The sequence below is a fragment of the Enhydra lutris genome, unplaced genomic scaffold, assembly GCF_002288905.1.
Source record: "Enhydra lutris kenyoni isolate GAN:26980312 unplaced genomic scaffold, ASM228890v2 scaffoldscaffold49, whole genome shotgun sequence".
Lineage (NCBI taxonomy): Eukaryota > Metazoa > Chordata > Mammalia > Carnivora > Mustelidae > Enhydra > Enhydra lutris.
This window is the reverse complement of record NW_019154133.1, coordinates 11,787,295-11,806,738: the sequence shown is the minus strand read 5'-3', so window position 1 is coordinate 11,806,738 and position 19,444 is coordinate 11,787,295. Positions and strand designations below refer to the sequence as shown.

Genomic DNA, 19,444 nt, shown 5'->3' with positions numbered 1-19,444 from the left:
GTGTCTTCTAGAAATACTGAGGCTGATCCTGGGAGCAAGAAGGTATCAAATTAAAAGCAAGGCTTTCACTTCCTCAGGGTGAACCCTACGGTTGTCTACAAACAGTAACGTTTTGCTTTCCTCAGCTAAACTTAAGTTTCTAATCCTCCACTGGAGGTACAAGAGAGACAGAGAAAAGATAAGTAGAATTTTCTAGCAATCCTGCAGCAAAAGCAAAGGCTACCGAATTTCCCAATCCATGAGGTTATTAACATCATCGGTCAAAAAAACAAACAAACAAACAAAAAAAACCCATCATGAGTCATTAGCATCAGTGCATATAAAACAAAAATTCAATCCTTGTTTGGTTTACAATCTGGTATGTGCATGATCCATGGAAGCCTACCATATCAGAAGTGCTAAATGCTGAAGCTAGAAGGATCCAGAAAGATCACCTAGACCAAACATGGAAGCAAGAATGACGTAAGTTCATAAGGCTTGGCAGTGGCACGTACCCACATATTACCAAATAAATCTGTCCAGTAAGTACCGTGAAAGTGTTAAAGTACAAATAGTGCTGAGAAATGAATTATCTAGGGAGGTTTGGGTGGCTCAGTCGGTTAAGTGTCTGCCTTCTGCTCAGGTCACAATCCCAGGGTCCTAGGATCGAGTCCCACATCAGGCTCCTTGCTTAGCAGGGAGTCTGCTTCTTCCTCTTCCTGCTGCTCACCCTTCTCCTTCTCTGCCTCTGACAAGTGATTAAAATCTTTAAAAAAATGAATTATCTGAAATTTTTTTTTTCTAGAGATGTTATTTTTGAACATTTATATACCTAGTTTTGTAATGCAATGTCTCGGTTAGTTAAAGAGCAAATCTGTGCTTCAGAATGTATACACTGTAAGCAACTACATTTTGGGTTTTTTTTGTAGTTTTCTCTAAGAGGCTCCCCTACTGGCACTATAATTTCAATGCGTTACAACACAGGAGGGCCTGACAGTTCTAAACCATTCTCCATTTTGAGGCATTCTTTGGCATTTTCATATTTTTATCCTTTAAAGTCATTGTTCAGGGTTTTCAGAAGGATTGAGACAACAAGTGTAAAATAATTAGAATAGTTGTTGGCATTAATCATTGTTGAATGTTATATATATTATACATAATATATTTATATCTATATACACATATATATAATGAATAAATATTAAGTGTTATTTTGATGTATGGGAACTAGAATTTTCCATCTGGGTAGCATAGTTTGTCATGGTCCTATCTTCTTCCTTAAGCTTGATTTTTTTAAGATTTTATTCACTTATTTGACAGAGAGAGAGAGCACAAGCAGGGGGAGCAGCAGGTAGAGGCAGCGGGAGAAGCAGGCTCCCCATTGAGCAGGGAGCCTGATGTGGGGCTCCATCCCAGGACCCTGGGATCATGACCTGAGCCGAAGGTAGCCACTTAACTGACTGAGCCACCCAGGTGCCCCCTTAACCTTGATTTCTGAATAAAAAATTTGCTGTTTATGGCTGCTGCCTCTTCTTTTGCTAATCTTCTTGCTCAAAGTAGAGAGATGATAGAGGGATTTTTGAGACATAAACAGTTGGTTCATGCCTCCTTCTCTCCACCTCTGCAGAACTGAGCTCCTATCTTTGCCAGCAGCCCTTCTGTGTGTCCCACTGCTTTCACTTTCCAATGTCTGTCCCCACTCTTGCCAACACAGCGTCCTCTCACTTCTGGGTTTCTTCTTTATGCTCCTTTTTCTTCCAGTCTTTCCCCTTAGTTTTTGTCTCATGTACAAACAGCCTGACTTTTACTGACAGTGACTTTTCTTTTTGCCACTACATTAGGTTAGATCTGAATTTTTTTTTTTTCCTATGCTTACCTGGTTACTGGGTTCTTGGAAATCTTTTTGTTGGAGAGATATATGTATATATATGTATATATATATACACACATATACATATCTTTAGTATACTATGTCTATATTAAATTTATATATTGTTTGTTTCCTCCTGGGGAATAGGAACATTTAGGTAGTGCTTCCTAATTTGGAACTACTTGAAAAAGCTGGAAAATTGCAGTAATAATAGTAACCACATCACCACCACAGTGAGAGCGGTAACAATGAAAACAATCATTACAGTCCTTACTGTGTTGGTCAGAGTGATTTACCTGGATGATCTCAATTATATCTCACACCACCACTATGGGAATAGACAACAATCCCTTAAGTCCTTACTGCGTTGGTCAGAGTGATTTACCTGGATGATTTCAATTATATCTCACACCACCACTATGGGAATAGACAATAATCCCACCTGAGGGTAAGGAAATGCAGGTGTGAAGTCAGGGGCTGTGCTGAAGGCCCACTGACAGCAACAGCAGAGTTGTTCAACAGGCAGTCTGACTCTAGAACCTATGCTGTTAACCAGAGAGCAAGATTTCACTGGGCCGTTAGTCTAGATCTACCATGTCTGCCAGAATCAAAGAAGGGATCACCGTACATTCTCTTTAAATCAGCATAACACAGTGAGCACACATGCCACATTTCAGTCTGAGTCATCTAGATTACTAGAATATTTCTTCTAGTGTTGTGAAATTCTAGTAGCTAAATCTCTAGTAGAATAACTAATTATTGTACCTTATATTTTAAAGGTGAGAAGATCTTGGGGAGAAAAAGCTAGGTAAAACACTCCCAAATCACTAAAATACATATAGCTTCTTCCAGGATTCTAAGAATTTTTAATAGCTCTAAAATGAGATTGACGTAAACAAAAATCACTGTTATTCATTAAGGATAAAAGAATTCAGAGAATTTTGAAAATAATTTAAGACATTATAGAAATTTTTATATTAAAGCAAGATATATTGAGAAGATACTCAAAGGCCAATGGACTCCCACAACTGGCTATACAAAATCATTTAATAATAGTGAAGCATTTTTCATGATGCACTTAATATTTGTGAAATACATATTAATCAGATGTTATTTATTCAAATCTGGCCATAAGGAGTTTATAGCATATTATGTATCACACTAGCATGTTTCAAGTTAATAGCATATAATTATCTGGCTTGATCTGTGGAAGTTGTATTATATCTAATAATCTAAAATTGAGTCAAGTGCTATTATAGAAATATCCATACAAAATAATATCTTAAGCATGGAAAATGGGTTCTGAAATTCCACTGGAAAGACCATCTAACCAACGGCTGCACAAAAACACAAAAACATTTTAATGCAATATCCAATATGCCCAGATGCAATGAAATCTATGAGTAGAGAAGCAATGCTGTATTTCATGCTGTGTGTGTCCTTACTTCATTAACATAAATAGATTTTCCTTCTCCAAACTGTCTGTCTTTTCTCCTCCGTTTCCATACTTCTCTCTATTCTAACACTATGCTTATACTCTAATAGCTGGTTAGTCCCCTTAGGAATTGTTTCTGCTGTGCAAGCTTTCAATCTGAGAGGAAAGAAAGAATAAAAATAAATTTCAAGTGCATTATTTCTCAAAGTCTCTGAGATATAAGACCAGTTTTTTCCCCAGTCCTTCCAGGACTGACAAGTCAGCAAAATACAATAGCAATGTATTACAAAAGAAGAAGATGAAAAAAGAGAATATAAGTCCCATTTCTTGAAATTATTATTTGATTTAACCAACCTGAGTTTTACTATTGACATACTATATAAGTTTCTAAACACTTAATTTGAAATTTCTGTACTTTGCTCACTGTGGAAAGGTAGCCAAGAGACTGAAGATGGGCTTGGGCCCAGCAATCACACACAATGAGGTAGCTCTCACTCTGACGTGCTTCACCTGTTTCCTTCTCACCTTCGGGACCCAAAGACCTTCTCCTCAAGGAGACCTGGATGCTCAGTAGAGAATAGGACCTACCAGGGTGCCCTATGTACTTCTCTCATAGCGCTCAGGAGACTCTGCCCTTCACCAATGAAAGCTCTACCAGCCAACGGACCTTGTTTGTCTTACGATTTGTTTCATTACAAGGCTTAGGACTATTACATGCATTAATAAAGTCTTTTCAGGGGCGCCTGGGTGGCTCAGTGGGTTAGGCCTCTGCCTTCAGCTCGGGTCATGGTCTCAGGGTCCTGGGATCGAGTCCCGCATCGGGCTCTCGGCTCGGTGGGGAGCCTGCTTCCTCCTCTCTCTCTCTCTCTGCCTATCTTTCTGCCTACTTGTGATCTCTATCTGCCAAATAAATAAATAAAATATTTTTTAAAAAAATAAAGTCTTTTCATCACTCTTCCTTTTATTCCTTTACTCAACTGATACTCAGTTGAGTTGTACATGCAGAAACCTAATTCTTTCCTAGGCAGCTTTAAAGTTCTGGAATCAGAGATCCAGTAACAGCCCTCTAATAACACATACTATCTGTTCTAAGACGGTTTTTATTTTATAGCCACCAAATATATCAAACCTTATAAATCAGGTTTTTTTTAAGAGAGAGTCTAAGAGAGGGATGGGGGAGGGGCAGAGAGCAAGAGAGAAAATCTTAAGCAGGCTCCACACCTAGCACACAGTGCAATCAATGCAGGGCTCGATCTCACCACTCTGAGATCACCACCCAAGCCGAAATCAAGAGCTGGGCACCTAACCAACTGAGCCGCCCTGGTGCCTGTATAATTCAGGTATTTTTATACCAAAGGCAAAACCAAATTTGAAAAGATTAATGGAACTGGTCCCATAAAATTTTAGTTTACTGAACAGGAAAAAAAAAAAAAAACCTAAAAATGATAAGCTGGAGATCTATCTATAAAATATTACAAAAGTTTAAGAATCTTAATAAATGAAATAAGACAAAGATGAATACTGCCATGAAAAGAAAAAATGATTTATCTTCTCAATTAAAAATGTATATGAAAACAATAAAATCTTGTACCTGCTAAAATGGCACTTTTTAAAAAGATATTATCCAATGTGTTCATGCTAATATGTAGCCCTTCCTTGTGTAAATATATAACAAATCTTTAAGAGTCTAAAACAGTTTACTTAGCAATTCACAGTTAAATTCATTCAAAGGAAGTAATTAAGAATGTAAACACTCATGGTATTGCTCTAGCTGTCTAATAAAAGGGAGAGTAGTTACATAAGATATACCTATCAAACTGCACAGTCATTAAAATGATGCTGTAGAATAGAATTTATTGATGTGGAAAGATGTTTACAATGTATTCACAATCTATTGTTACCGAAAATAACAGGTTGCAATACTCTATTATACAATACGGTCCCATACTGCCTATCTAGAAGAACATATATCAAAGTAATAATAAATATATGAGATCTTTAATTATTTTTTATTCTGTTTTCTAATTTACCTGCTATAACTATTTTAATGCAATGAAAAATAAGATTAAAGATATTAAAAAGATAAAAATACAAAAAGAACATCTTCAGTCAAAAAGCAGTGATAAGGGAATTAATTCAATTAGTGGCACTAGTAAGCGTAGATTGTGATTGAAAGGATTTGCAGTAAATTAGGAGACTATTTCAATTAGGAGACCCACTTTCAGGTATTTTTCAGGCACATTTGCATGATAATGATCTGCTAATCACACTTATGCCTGTGTATTCCTAAAAACAGTACTGACAATGTTCAACTTTCAACTTTTCTTCTATCTGACTTGCATTTACATTATGTTTTGTCCACAGTTTAAAAATTAGAGCCCAAGAACTGGTTCTTAGAAGTAGTACCTCCAAGATGCATGGAGTGGTTGTCGATTTGATCTCTCCATCCTTGGTAGGTCGTTTAGTTCACGTCTATCACACAGTCTACTTGTATAGCTACGATAATTACACTGAAGACAACAGCATTATCAAAAGGCTGTCCAATGCCAACAGTTTGAGCACTTCTCTCTCCAGCCTCTCAGGTCATTGACTTTGGGTTTGTCATTCCTTTTTGAATGGACAGAGGCCAAAGCAGAAAACTTCAACTTCAGGGAGCATTTCAGAGCTTTTTGAAAAGAACTTCATTGATGATTGGGTCTAACCCCTTGATCTCATAAATATGGAAACAGAGGCCCAGAGAATAAGTAAGTGAAGAGCCAAACCAGAACCAGGTTATCTTGTCTCTCGGGCCAGTCTGCCTTCAGCCCCCATCTACTACTTCCACCCAACAACTGGGTTTCAGTCTAGAAAGTCACTGTCAGACTCCAGGGTTGTTGAAAAGAGCGTGTATACAGACCTTGCATCTGGTAGCTGTAGGGTGCCTGTCCGGGTTGAGGGGTACCGAAGCTTGTGCCGTAGCTGAGAAATCCTGTCTGTCCGGGTGACTGAGACTGTGACAATCCACCTTCGGTCTTGATGCCTGCCCACAATGCACCTAAATCAGTTAGTGATAGCTTATCTATCTGTTCATCTCCAAAGCTGGTCAATACACAAAAACACTCACACAGCTGTTGAGTCACAAACACTTCCCAATGTCATCTCAGTTATCAAGGGTGTACAGGCATAGACTAGAATACCCGAAACTAGAACTTCCATTGAAAAAAACCAAAAACAAAAACAGAGGAGTATTACAGATTTGACTGATTATTCACATTGTCCTTTCCTGTTTTTCTGGTTTACATTTTCTATAAATTTTAACTTCTATGCTATCGTGTCTATATGTAGTTTTGTTTTATAAGAGATTAAAAGAGCATCTCTTGTAGTCAAGAGATGGCCTTAATTAAACTTTAACTAGATTATTCTAAAAGTCACTATGTTGATTAGTGTCAAAATTCTCTTTTCTGAAAAGAGATTAGTCTCTTGCCTTGCAGCATTCCCCCCCTACCCCGTCTTTTCCTTACTCTTTCTGCCCAAAGTTGATGTTAGCACACAACTCATTTTGAAGTCAGAATAGGCACAGAAGTAAGCAAGCCTAGGGTTCCTTCTCCCAAATACCCAGATCCTACCGGAAAGGAAGCACAAAGAAAGGAGATTATTAAAAAACCGAATCATGAAGAGTTGCACAGTGTTTTATAAACAAGTGAAGCTGACCAGGAGATTCCTTTTTGTCCTTGTAGTTTCAAGAATTTATTCCAATTTTACTGTTTTAAGTGTAGCCTAAAGTTCACTTTTCTTTCTCATCATGATAATATAAAAATAATGTATTTTTGGCCCTCAACTACTTCCTGAAGCACCAGGCTGACATCCGAATTTCAGGACTTGGGGGTTGGCAGTAGGGCTGTGTAGGGCTCGGCCCTGGATTATAATTAAAGACAGTCATGAAAGTTCACAACTGTCCTTAATTTCCACAGAAGGAAGGGAGAAAAATTTCTGCCAAGCGAATTCACGTGTTTGAATAATTTTACTTTGCACTTAAGATAAATGGTATCTTTGGGATCTAGAATACACAGTAGTCTCACTGTTTATTTCCATTTTAGGGGAATTTCATCAGTAGAATGAAATTAGGTAACTTTCCTAAGGCGGTGGAAGAATCTGACTCTTGGCCGAGAGAGCCTATTACAATTCCTGGAGTATCTCTAAATAACCTCATAACGACCTTAACATTTAAGTCTTAACATAACCTTAACATTTTTTTAAAAAAGTGTGTTTCGGTTTTTTTGTTTTTGTTTGGTTTTTTTTTTTCATGTGCAGGCAATCCCAAACCAATGAATAACCCCTACTTATAAATGGTCCCTGGAAAAACACCTGCCTAAGGCAGGTGGTTTGATGGCTCTAGAAACTCCCTTCCTTTCCTTGTCACCAACAGGGATTTCCCCTTCTCTCTTTCCATTTGAGACTCTTATTAATCTGCTTTTAGTCTTCCCTGGTACCATCTTTGGTTTTAGCCTGGAGGTTCAATCTTTGTGATAAAAACAGATAAGGAAGAACAAGAAGAGGCAGAAAACACCCTTATCTGCACCCTTTCCAAAGGCTTCCACTGACAAGCCTGTGAACTCATCTTACTGTTAAGCTCCATATAGATCAAGAGAATAGTAGAGTTCTGCTTTCCCACCGATCTATTGTTCACACCATGAGAAGATTTGCTTATCTTTTCTTACAGGGTCTAAGTAAAAAGTAGGGGGCACAAATCGTTGGAGAGAGTCTTCTTAGACCATCTGGACCTTGACTATCAGCCATTAAAAACCCAAATGTATGTGTTCCTCCTTCACAAGCAAGCAGAGGGGAGAAGGTGGTCATATTTTTCAAAGCACTGGGCCAGAATGCCTGGCCAGAAGCCCTGGGAGCATCTCTCTGTACTCAAGGCCCAGAAAGAGAAGAAAGTGATTGGGGAAAACACTAAGGACTCAGACAGATTTGTAAGCACAGACAGCCCAGAGGCCAAAGCCCTTGACCAAAGTGCCATGCTCTTAACCATCTCCTGACCTATCACATTAAAATGCCCATCCTCTACTAGTTGTGATGGGAATCTCAGCACCTCTGCTCATCTTCCTCTCCTGGAACACTTACTGCAGACAACAAGGACATCTACTAATGGTTCAGAACGGGAACAGTCCCAGACCACAGGCAAGAAAGAGGCAAAGAGCCCTACCATGACTCCATGGGGAGAAGAAAGAACAAGAGAGGAGCTGTGTGCGTGACAGCCCAGGCCGTGACATGAACGAATGGCAGCTTCCCGGGGCAGCACTGGTAAGGCTACAGTCGTTTAGTACTGTTTGGGCCGGAAGATACATTTACACTTCAAATAATCAGCTTATCAATCCATTTTGAGAATATAAATTGGCACCGCCTCAACTCACATTATAGAGTTGAAGGTATGCAATTCAAATCAGAGATCCTTTTTCCTCTTTTAAGGCAAGAATTGTTTAAAAGTAAACTACAGGTAAATTTGATCTGTATCTGATAGTATTTTCAAAAATCTTGAGTAAAAGTTATGGAAATAAAAGAATTCTAGCAAGTCCGTTTTTTGGTTGTTTCTAAAAACTGGCTTAAAAATACCTACCTAGAGAACTTTCTGTTCTGGATAGTTTTGAAGTGAAACTATCGAGAGTGAAGTCATATATAATTTATATTTTAATTTACATATATTTTCTAAGAAATTTATATATAGTTGATTGGTTGGGATGGAGCTAGAGAATAAAAATAAAGTAATTTGCCTTTCAATTATTAATGAAATGTTTAAATGCTTATTTCTTTCAATATACTGCTATAAACACAGAATTACTTATTCTACCTGTCTTTCCCCCCAAACTCTCATGTACTTTTTCTTGATCACTCGATTTTATTTTTCCTTAAGGGAATGTTAATAATTCGTATTTTTTCTATTCAAAGTGCAATTTGCTTAAATTATCATTGTAATTCAACTGAAGAAAAGGTATCATGAAATTCTAGGATTTCTTAAAATTAAACTTTGGGGTTTTACTGGATTTATTTTTAACTTACAGGTATTGATCCTTAACAACTGAGTTAAATTACACCAAGATAAAGATAATCTCCAGGTGGGAAGGAACAAATAGGGATGTGAGCTTTCCATGTCTCCTGCTTTGCCTCTTTCAAGTGCAGCCCAAGCTGTGATATATAGATCATTTTTCCTAATGGCTGATCCTGCTGAAATCTGAAAGCACTGCCACCCTTCAGTTCAGAGCAAGGGCTTGTTGAATTCTGTTTGTACTTCCCTAATCATAGGTAGGCATCTGAGAAATAGGAAATGAATCTTTACCCCCAAAGACTCCATTCACTGAAGTTTTATCGCAAATATGCACCAAAATACTTTGGATTCCAGAACCAAGTGCTCAAGCGGCAAATTAAAAGTCGAGCTATAAATGGAAAACAATGAGAGCAAGAGGGCTTATGACCCGGGCAATCTAGTTGCCACTGCTGACCTCAAGATAAGTAGCCACCACTTCTTACAAGGCTCATTCAAAACAAGTGTATGAAGAATTCAGACACAAAAGGTGGTAACACTTTCTAAAGTGGCCCCAGATGACAGTCTTTGGGTACCACTCCTGTGAAACGTGCACACACACAGGCCTGCCCATTCCATCCCAGCTACTGCGGTAACAGGATTACTCACCATATGAGGAAATTCCATATGGCTGTCCCGGCTGTGGGTAGGTGGCGTACGCTGTCGCTTGTTGCATTCCTGTGGTAAACTGTGTTTGCCCATATGCAGCCATAGTTTGTGAGGAAGGGGTAGGGAGAATATGTGGGTATGGTCTGCTATTTGTCAGAAATGACAGAAAATAGAAAGCCCATGCATTAGATGGAAACATGCAAAGTAACTGATTAACAACCATATTACAAATTGCAGTTAAAGACTATCTCCTTAAGTATAACTTTTGAATATAATATACAAAGTACTGAGATGCTTCAGTATCTCTTCTAGGTGATGCTCCAAATAAATCTGGTAAACACACTGAAGTCTCTAGGAAATGAGCTTCGGTTTAAATTAAGACATAACATGTGGGCACAAAACATGACTTGAAATAAGGTAAAGGTTACTCAAAAAAGTCATTTATTAAGAGAAAATACATCTTACTTGGAAGGATATATCTGTGGTGGGGAGAACTGGTGAGGTGGTCTTGGGCTGAAGCTACTGCTCCCAATTGCTGAAAAAAAAAAAGAAATGCACGATAATCACAGCAAAATACAAAATATGTCGAAAGCATCGGTCTATTTTTGAACTACACGTAGAGACCATACGAAATTGCAGATATTTGGCCTGGAAAAAAAAAATGGCACTTTCATATGCTCAACCTAAGAGAAAGTTAAAAAATATTGAACGACCTATGAGAACTGATTAAGGGGTTCGAATGTTAAACTAACTCTTAGAAAGTAGTCCCTGTCTTCTGAAATACCGGTCAGTGGCAGTTCAGGAGAACAAGGCGTCCTGGCTACTGTTCCGAAGGACCTGCTCAAAGGGGTGGGAGGAGGGTGAGTTTGCAGGGCTGGGCGGGACCCAAAGGTCTCCTAGCCTATTGTGTGGGCTTCGAACACACACACCTGAGAATGGATTACAGAGCACCACCCCCGCCCAACCCCCCAACCCCCCACCCTCCATCTAATCTGCTCTCAGGTGAGTACAAATAGGGCCAAGCCTCATTTGCCTGTACTGCTTTAGCAACATTTTTTAGTAAAAATGCATTCCTATAGCGCTCTTAAATTTCTCAGGTTGCAAACTAAGCCTGTTTTTTCTTGCACTGAGGCGGTGTTCCTGCACCTTTCAGTTAAATGTGCTCAACTTCAGTTAATTCCACTAAAAAGGTTTTTGTTTTTTTTAATTTAAAGACGTTATTCAAGCATTCAAGTAGAAGTTCATCTCTTTATAATCACATGGACTTTATTCAGTAGGTCTCAGAAAATGCACTAAACTCTATCAAACATTCTTTTACATCCATTCTGAACTAGAGCAAAAATCCATTTTTGTGAAGATAAGGCATTAAAATGGTAGTTGTTTTATTTATTGTAAATAGGAGCTATCTCTTTCATGTGCATATATATTACATACATTTACACTTTATATATTTATATATATACACACAGTATATATATTTATATATACACATGTGTTTCTAAGTATACGTATAATATATGTAAAATATATATTAAAAAGATACCATATCTATATATATATCCCCCCCACCCCAGACTCTTCCTATCCTCTACCTATCCTCTACCTCTAGCTGAGAAGCATATTCTTTGGGTACAATTATAAGATATAATATGCTTATCTTTTCTCCCACTAATAATCCTGGTGTTCACAGGCTCTATTATTCAGTAACTATACTGTGTATTAAAATCCTTCCGTAAGGTTCCATGCACTCAAAGTTGTATACGTTTTTCATGCCATCACATCAGTACATTTATATTTCTCAAATTTAATTCTCCATTTGTGTTTGGGAGAAGAGTGATAGAGTTGGACCAGAATTGTAATCGATGAATAATTCTCTCCATGTAAAGCAGGGAGGCCTAACCCAGGACAGCAGAGTAGCTCAAGATGAGCACAACTCTTACACATAGGCTGCCAGACGTCCCCCATGTGGCTCTCAGTTTGGCAGAGCCAGGGTCTGCATTAAAGTGAAGGCAGGCCAACTTGGGTGGTGCCCCTCCCCCACCCATCAGCGGGCCCACATTGAGTCACTGCTCTGTACCAGGCACCAGGCAAGATGCCGCAGATGCAGACATGCAAAGACAAGTTCTCTCTGTCCCATGTGGGGAGGTTGACACACAAACAGTCGTGAGGGGATTAGTTAAATATTGCAATTTATAGAAGGGAGGGATTAGTGAGAGAATACTTGGACAACAAGGGCTACCACTTGCCCAGGTCATCCACAATGACAACCTTTCCTGCTCCGCTTTGCTAAGCCTGGAAAGAGACCAAGGGCAAAGGAGATTTACCCCGCAGAGTAGCTGGGGAGGACTAATACATTCCCTGGACAATCACAGTTAAAAATAAGTTAAAAAAATAAATAAATAAAACCAGAACAAAAACCCAGTGCAACGCGATGATGGAAGCCACAGAAATCCCCTTCATGCTTTTCCAGCTCTATCCCCATTTTTTTTGTTTTGTTTTGTTTTTTTCAAATTGTGGGTTGGGACCCACGAAAACATCATAAACTCAACTTCACAGGTTATACTCAGCATTTTTTTTTTTTTTAACAAACAAACAGAATAACAGAATGGTGCATATCGGAGTTGTTACAGAGGGTAAGGGGAGCTCCATGATGCCTTAAGAGCAAATGCATAGTTTAGGTGTGTACACATTAAAGAAAGATATTTGGGAGGCTGCTGAGTGTGGTACCTAAGCACAGGTTCTGGAGTCAGAATTTAATTTCGGTTGACACTGAGGTTCCAACTTCTTGGTTATCTTGGTCAAGTTGCCTGACCCCGCTAAGCCTTGCTGTGTTCCCCTGTATGATGGCAAGAACACCACCTACCCCTTCCAGGATCATTTAAGGACTAAATGGGATCATTGACAAAGTGAACAGTGCAATGGGGAATGTTAATTAGCTCAGATCTCCAGAGTCCCATGATTTTTGCCCCAAATTTGCCCTCCCTTCTGCATTTTTAATTCTACTCAATGGACAGCATCACCATCTGTCCAGCAAAATACTTAAAAGCAGGATTCTTTGTTCCCATTGTACATCTGGGGCATAAAAATGAAGTAACACACCCAAGCAAACAAATGGGAAAGCTGGTATTTGAACCCATGTCTGCCCGACTCTCTCCCTCAAACATACTAGCTCCTGACCTGCTACACAGAAACTAACACCCTCAAAATCATCTCCTTTCCTCTCTTCTATGTCATGAGTCAAGTCACCATCCCAACTCCAGATATTGCCTGTTGAGCTGTCCTGAATACTCCACACCCACACCCCAGTCCTGGCTCAGGTTCTCATTAGTCTCAGTCCGGTTCCCTGTAGGCCACTTGTCACCCTCCACACACTCCTGCCACAGCCACCAAAGTGATCTTCCTTCAACAGAAACTTCAAGTCCATTCTCCAACTCGCCATGTCTCAGCTGTGCTCACATTATCTCTAGGAAGAATTCCAAATTCCTTGGCAGAGTACACGAGGAGATGGAGGCATCCACCCTCTCCTGGGTTTAGTAACCTGTAGCCTCCTTGGGCTTGAGGATGGCCGGTCGGCACTGTGTATTTTCGTGTTTGGCTCGTGGCTCTTCCTACCACATCCTCTGCCTTGTAAGACCTTCTTTCCCCTGCTTGACAAACACTTCCTCCTCTGCTGGGACTGAAACATAATTTTCTCTTTAGGATAATGTCTTCCTTCTCTTACTTTCTTGGAGTGTTGTAAACATTGGCAATGTAGCACTTAACCACATTGCATTATAGTTAGCATGTGTAAGGTAGAGATGTTAGTTTCCTCTGCTAATTGTGAGCTTCTGGGGCCCAGGACCTCTTGTTTACCTTTATTTCCACTCACCTGACAGGGCCTGGTATGTGGTAATTATCAATAAACGATATTTGTTTGATTACAGTATGAGATTTAGGTCATTACCAAAGCAGATTTTTTTTTTTTAAACCTTGATGATATGAAGGGTGGTTAAATTATTTTAAGTCATATATAAACATATATAATAAACCTGATTTAGCTCTTTGGCAATATAATTAGGAATGAATAGTATTCCTTATAAAATACATGTGAGTAAGAACCTGTAATGCTGCCCAAGTATCTTGCTACTAATTACCTAACCACATGCCCCTAAAATGATTATTTAATGCCATAAAATAAGCTGTATCTTTTGGGATTTCCCTAAACCCAAACTCCTACAATTTTGTGTGGCCTAAAGTCAAGAATCTTCCATCTCATACCTCAAGTACTTCTCCTCCTAATTGCCTAAAACACCTTTTACTTTTTACGTAATAATTTAGGAATTCAGATTGATTTTCATTTCATGAGATCAGAATAACCAGAATAAACCCAGATCATTTGTCATTCTTCAAAGTAAATAAGATGGTTATTTTGGCATAGTAAATCCCAAATTACACTTTAGGAACACATGGGCAACTAATACCTCTCTCTCTCTCTCTGTTTTAGCACATTTGTTTCCTATTATTCCATTCTTTCTCTTCCTTCTAACATAGAAACTAAAGAAGTTCCCCAAATCTTGTTGTAGGGAGGGAAGGACCCAAGCTTGAGGAACTACTGAGAAAGTCAACAGAAATCCCCAAAATAGCACGTCTTCAGCTTACTACTCGCATCTTGTGAATGTCAACATCACTCAGCTGGATAAGCAAGTCCAAAGATTAAATGTTTTGACTCTTGGGGCACCTGGGTGGCTCAGAGGGTTAAGCCTCTGCCTTCAGCTCAGGTCATGATCCCAGGGTCCTGGGATCGAGCCCCGCATTGGCTCTTTGCTCAGCAGGGAGCCTGCTTCCCCCCCTCTCTCTGCCTGCCACTCTGCCTACTTGTGATCTCTGTTGAATAAATAAACAAAATCTAAAAAAAAAAAAAAAAAAATTTCACTCTTCTCTTTCCATTTTATCATAAATTCAGCCAGCTCTCCCTTCAGAATATGTCCTATACCTCACTGCTCTCCTTTACCCCTCTGTTCTAATTGCCACAGTGGTGGCCACCAGACGATGGCAGTCAGGACACCCCCCCCCCCACTTGGCTCTCCTTCCCACTCTTCTCCACTCCTTTCTCCTAGTGGAATCCTAACACATTTAGTCCTGCCTCAGTGGCTCTTCTAAGAAGGACATGAGCTAACACAGTCTTCTCTCTCCTGAGCCAGGGCAACATTGGTCAGTTTCTATTTACCCTCCTCTCTCTTCCCATGAAGCATTTTCCACACAAGTGATGATCTCTCAAAAGAAATACAGATTATGTCACAACTGCCTACAACTCCAAGCCCCATTATCCTTCTGTTACATTTAAATGAACCCAAACTTATAAATAAACACTTGCATACATAAACCCAAACTTATTCCCTCACTTCACTAAGATCCCTGCTCATATGATTTCCCCTCAGAGAGGTTGTCTTCCCTCTACAAGAGACCCCCAACCACTCTTCACTGTATTATTTGAGCTGCTTTGGGTTTTTGGTTTTTGTGGGTTTTTTGGTAGCCTAGTTACTTACACTACCACTTACCTCTTTATTATCTGTCTCTCCCACAGAATGAAAGCTCCATGAAGGCAGGGACCTCATCTTCTTCATCACTGCTCTATTCCCACTGCCTAGAACACTATCTTACATATAATAAGTACCCTATGCAGAACTGTTGAATGGGTCAGACCCCAAAGTTACATCTTTTTAGGAACAATTAAAAGACAAAAGCCCTATTCGTCAGACATGATATTTTTTTTCTCCTCTAGAAGCATTCCTGTTCCTATTTCTAATTTTCTTTTCTCTCTCTTTTTTAAAGATTTTGTCTATTTATTTGACAGAGAGAGAGAGAGAGAGATTACAAGTAGGCAGACAGGGAGAGAGGGGGGGAAGCAGGCTCCCTGCTGAGCAGAGAGCCCAATGTGGGGCTCCATCCCAGGAATCTGGGATCATGACCTGAGCTGAAGGCAGAGGCTTTAACCCACGGAGCCACAGGTATTTTCAAATACCCCCAGACATCAACATTGTATGATCAATATTATCAACTGGCACTTCCTGTAATAAGTTAATAATAAACTTAAGCTTTATGGAAATGGAAGAAACAGAAGGCAAAGACAGTTTGCAATTGCTAAACACATTATTTTCAATCCCAATTATTCTTAACATTTAGATCATTAAAATATTACTTTTCATTGGTAAACAATAAATGGGCAGAACATTAAATTTTAAAAACATAATAAACGGGGCGCCTGGGTGGCTCAGTGGGTTGAGCCGCTGCCTTTGGCTCAGGTCATGGTCTCGGGGTCCTGGGATCGAGCCCCGCATCGGGCTCTTTGCTCTGCGGGGAGCCTGCTTCCCCCTCTCTCTCTGCCTGCTGCTCTGCCTACTTGTGATCTCTCTCTCCCTGTGTCAAATAAATAAATAAAATATTTTTTAAAAAAACTATAATAAACAACCTTGCAATTTTCAGTTCAGCAACATGCCTTTGAAAATCAGCTGCTTTTCTCTAGTCTCCCCAAACCAGGATACCTGGTGATTTCCCTGGAAAAGAGGGAGTCTCATTGCCTCCTTAATGCTTTAAGAGCCTCACATTCCACAGAGGAGGAGACAGCTACTACCAGTGTCAGAACAGCTCTGTTTCCTCTTTATTCTTGTTGCCTATTTCCTTGAGACACCCAGAATGGTTGGGATGTGCATTTTTAAGCCATCATGGAGAAGCAGCAGAAGTGACTACAGAAGTGAAGACCATTTCGGAATCAAATACTTGGAGATTGGTTTCTCGTTCCCTTATAAACCCTAAAGCCTGGCCATAGTTTTTGCATCTTAACTCAAGGAAAGACAAAAAGAAAGAAGGAACAAAAAAATTAAGAGAAAAGCTTTATTTTTCCTATACCTGGACCTGATGCCCCAGCTCACTCTACCCCTCTCCACTGCGCAACACGGAGAGTCAATCTACCGATAACAAGATCCCCTATAGCTCCAGTCTCTTCACCAAATGATCCTTTCACCTTCAGCTAAGCCTTTTTCCAAGGACCTGCTTCTCCTACATGTCTTTTTCAAGTAGAGCCTACTCACACTCTCAGATTCCAGATACTACGGAGACCTGAAAAACATAACCCCATTGCTGCTTCTTCCAAATTGTTTTTTTTTTTTTTTCTCTCTCCCATAAAACCCTTCCTTCTCTAAGGTCTATGACAATTCTTTAACATTTCATGAATGACCCACCTCCTACACACTGCTTTGCATTTATCAAAACCTTTATATTTAACTCTGTTCCCTAACAAGTCCCAATGTTATCTTGGGTTATGGGTCCAACCCTTCTCTCCTCCTGTCTAGGCCTCAACTCTGGCCTTCTACTCCAACCATCAAGCTCAAGAACACATTGTGGACCTTTCTTCCCCCCGCCACATTCCACAGTCTCATACCACAACAGCATCAACCAATTCATTTGTTTACTGAACCAACATTTACTGACCAGCATCCACGTGCTTAATTCCACGATGGCCACCGGGATAAGTGTGAACAAGCCAAACAAAATCTCTGTTCTCATAGTAGTATGGTTTAGCAGGAGGAAAGACAATGAAAAGAAACTTTAAAAGTAGTGATGAAGGCTGAGGAAGGGAAGTATGGAGGACTAACTACAGAAGCATGGGGTAGTGGCCTCAGTGAGTTCTGAGACTAAGGAAAGAACATCCTCTTCTGCCAGAATTTTCTTTCCCTTATTCCCATCTAATCTGTTCTCCAAACTTATCATAGATGCAGGACCCCTGACATCCTTATCTTCTCTCAATTTGTTATCCCTTACCTTTTTTTTTTCAATACTTATCCCAGGAGGTTATATGAATCATTATTTTAAACTCTTATCAATACCCTCAATTCTCTTACTTTCATATTCTTCCATGCCTGACCTGCAAAATCCTTAACCCTGGATCAAGAAGGGTGGTGGGGGGCTGGGTGAGCCTGGTGGTGGGTATTATGGAGGGCGCGTATTGCATGGAGCACTGGTGTGGTGCATAAACAATGAATTTTGAAACACTGAAAAAAATTAAATTAAAAAAAAAAAAAGCACACACACACACACACACAAAGAAAATTATCTTTTGACCTGGGTAGCAAAACACTTGTAGAGAAAAATTGCTCTATGATAAAGGCTCCACACTCATAGTTCTACCCTTGTGTGGACTCTGACTCTACTGCCAGCCTTCCTTTGTGTTCCAAGCAACCTCAGGCTTCCCAACTCCTCATGACATCTATTTCAATCTTCTCCATCTCTTCCAGCTCATAAGCCTAGCACTATCCTCACTTTGAGTTGCTTCAGAGGAAATAGTAGAAACCTTCATTCATTCATTCATTCATTCATTCATCTAGCAAATATCTAAGTGCCTAATATGCACCTCTTTCAGGTGTCAAGGATACAAATGAACAAAACAAGACAAATCTATACCATCACAAGCTTACATTTTGGTGAGTATGAAACACCAACCATAAACCTAATACATGAGTAAATGATATGGATTATAAAAGGCTGTGTTATTGGTGTGTGTGTGGGGGGGGGTAAGGTTGTATTTAGCACATCAGAGAGGCTGAAAGCCTATAGTGAGAGTTTTGCAACACTGAGTAGGGTGGTCGAGATGGGGGCTGAGAGTGCTTCATAGAGAAGGGGAGATGAGAGCACAGACCAGAAGGTGGAGAGGGAGTCAGACAGGTATACAGAGAGGTGCTCCAGGCAGCGGAACTGCCACTGCAAAGGTCCTGACTGGGAATGTCTGGGATGTTGAAGGACTAGTGGGAGGGAGGCAATAGGTCCAATGGGGCTTGTGGCTATCGCAAGGACTTAGCATTTATCCAGAGATATGAGAGATATGTGGGAGCTACAGGAGGGTTTGAACAGAGAAATCAGGCAGGAATTTCCTGAACATATTGACTCCTCCTCCACTTCAAACTCATCTGCATTAATTCCCATCCAGTCATTCCTGATGTTTTCGTGGGAAAGTGATTTTTTTCTAAGGCGATCCACTTCTGTTTTGAATTTAAGCCATTGCTGTCCCAGCAGGGACCTCCCTGCATCAATTATCACCATTTTCTCTATACCTTTAACCCCTACCTCTATAAAATTTGTGTTGGCAGCCAAAACTGCCCTGACCTTCTAAATGTCATCCTCAACCGTAGGTCCCGCTTTCTAATGGACTACCCGCTCTTCTCCTTTTACCACTTACGTGCTTGAAAGACATTTTTCTCCTCCCTTATTGGTGAAATCATCCATTTACTCAGTGCACTTTATGAACACATGTATCTGCTAGGAAATGTATTGAAGACAACAGAAATGGGGCATATGGGCAAGTGGGCATGAGGGAGAGTAAAGCACCACCCACTGAAACTGCTGTAGGCTAAATCCACTGATGTTTCTCATTTAGATTTTATTTTGACGTAACTTGCCACTGCAGAAAAGTTGCAAAGATAGCAGAAAAACTTCCCAGATATCCTTAACCACAATCCTC

The 19,444-nt window shown here is 39.8% G+C and overlaps 1 protein-coding gene across 8 annotated transcripts in view; it reads right to left on the bottom strand.

Moving 5' to 3' along the window:
- Positions 1-19,444, bottom strand: part of LOC111156802 (EYA transcriptional coactivator and phosphatase 1) — a 171,193-nt gene that overhangs the window by 118,699 nt on the left and 33,050 nt on the right. For 2 of the 8 annotated variants that reach the window (XM_022517864.1, XM_022517866.1), the window contains 3 exons: positions 10,420-10,489; positions 9,955-10,100; positions 6,181-6,303 (listed from right to left, as the gene is read on the bottom strand). In XM_022517864.1, the coding sequence (XP_022373572.1) occupies positions 6,181-6,303; positions 9,955-10,100; positions 10,420-10,489 (339 nt within the window). Of the gene's footprint in view, positions 1-6,176; positions 6,343-9,954; positions 10,101-10,419; positions 10,490-19,444 lie in introns of those variants that run through there. The other 6 variants (XM_022517870.1, XM_022517872.1, XM_022517867.1 and 3 more) reach the window with 4 other exon arrangements.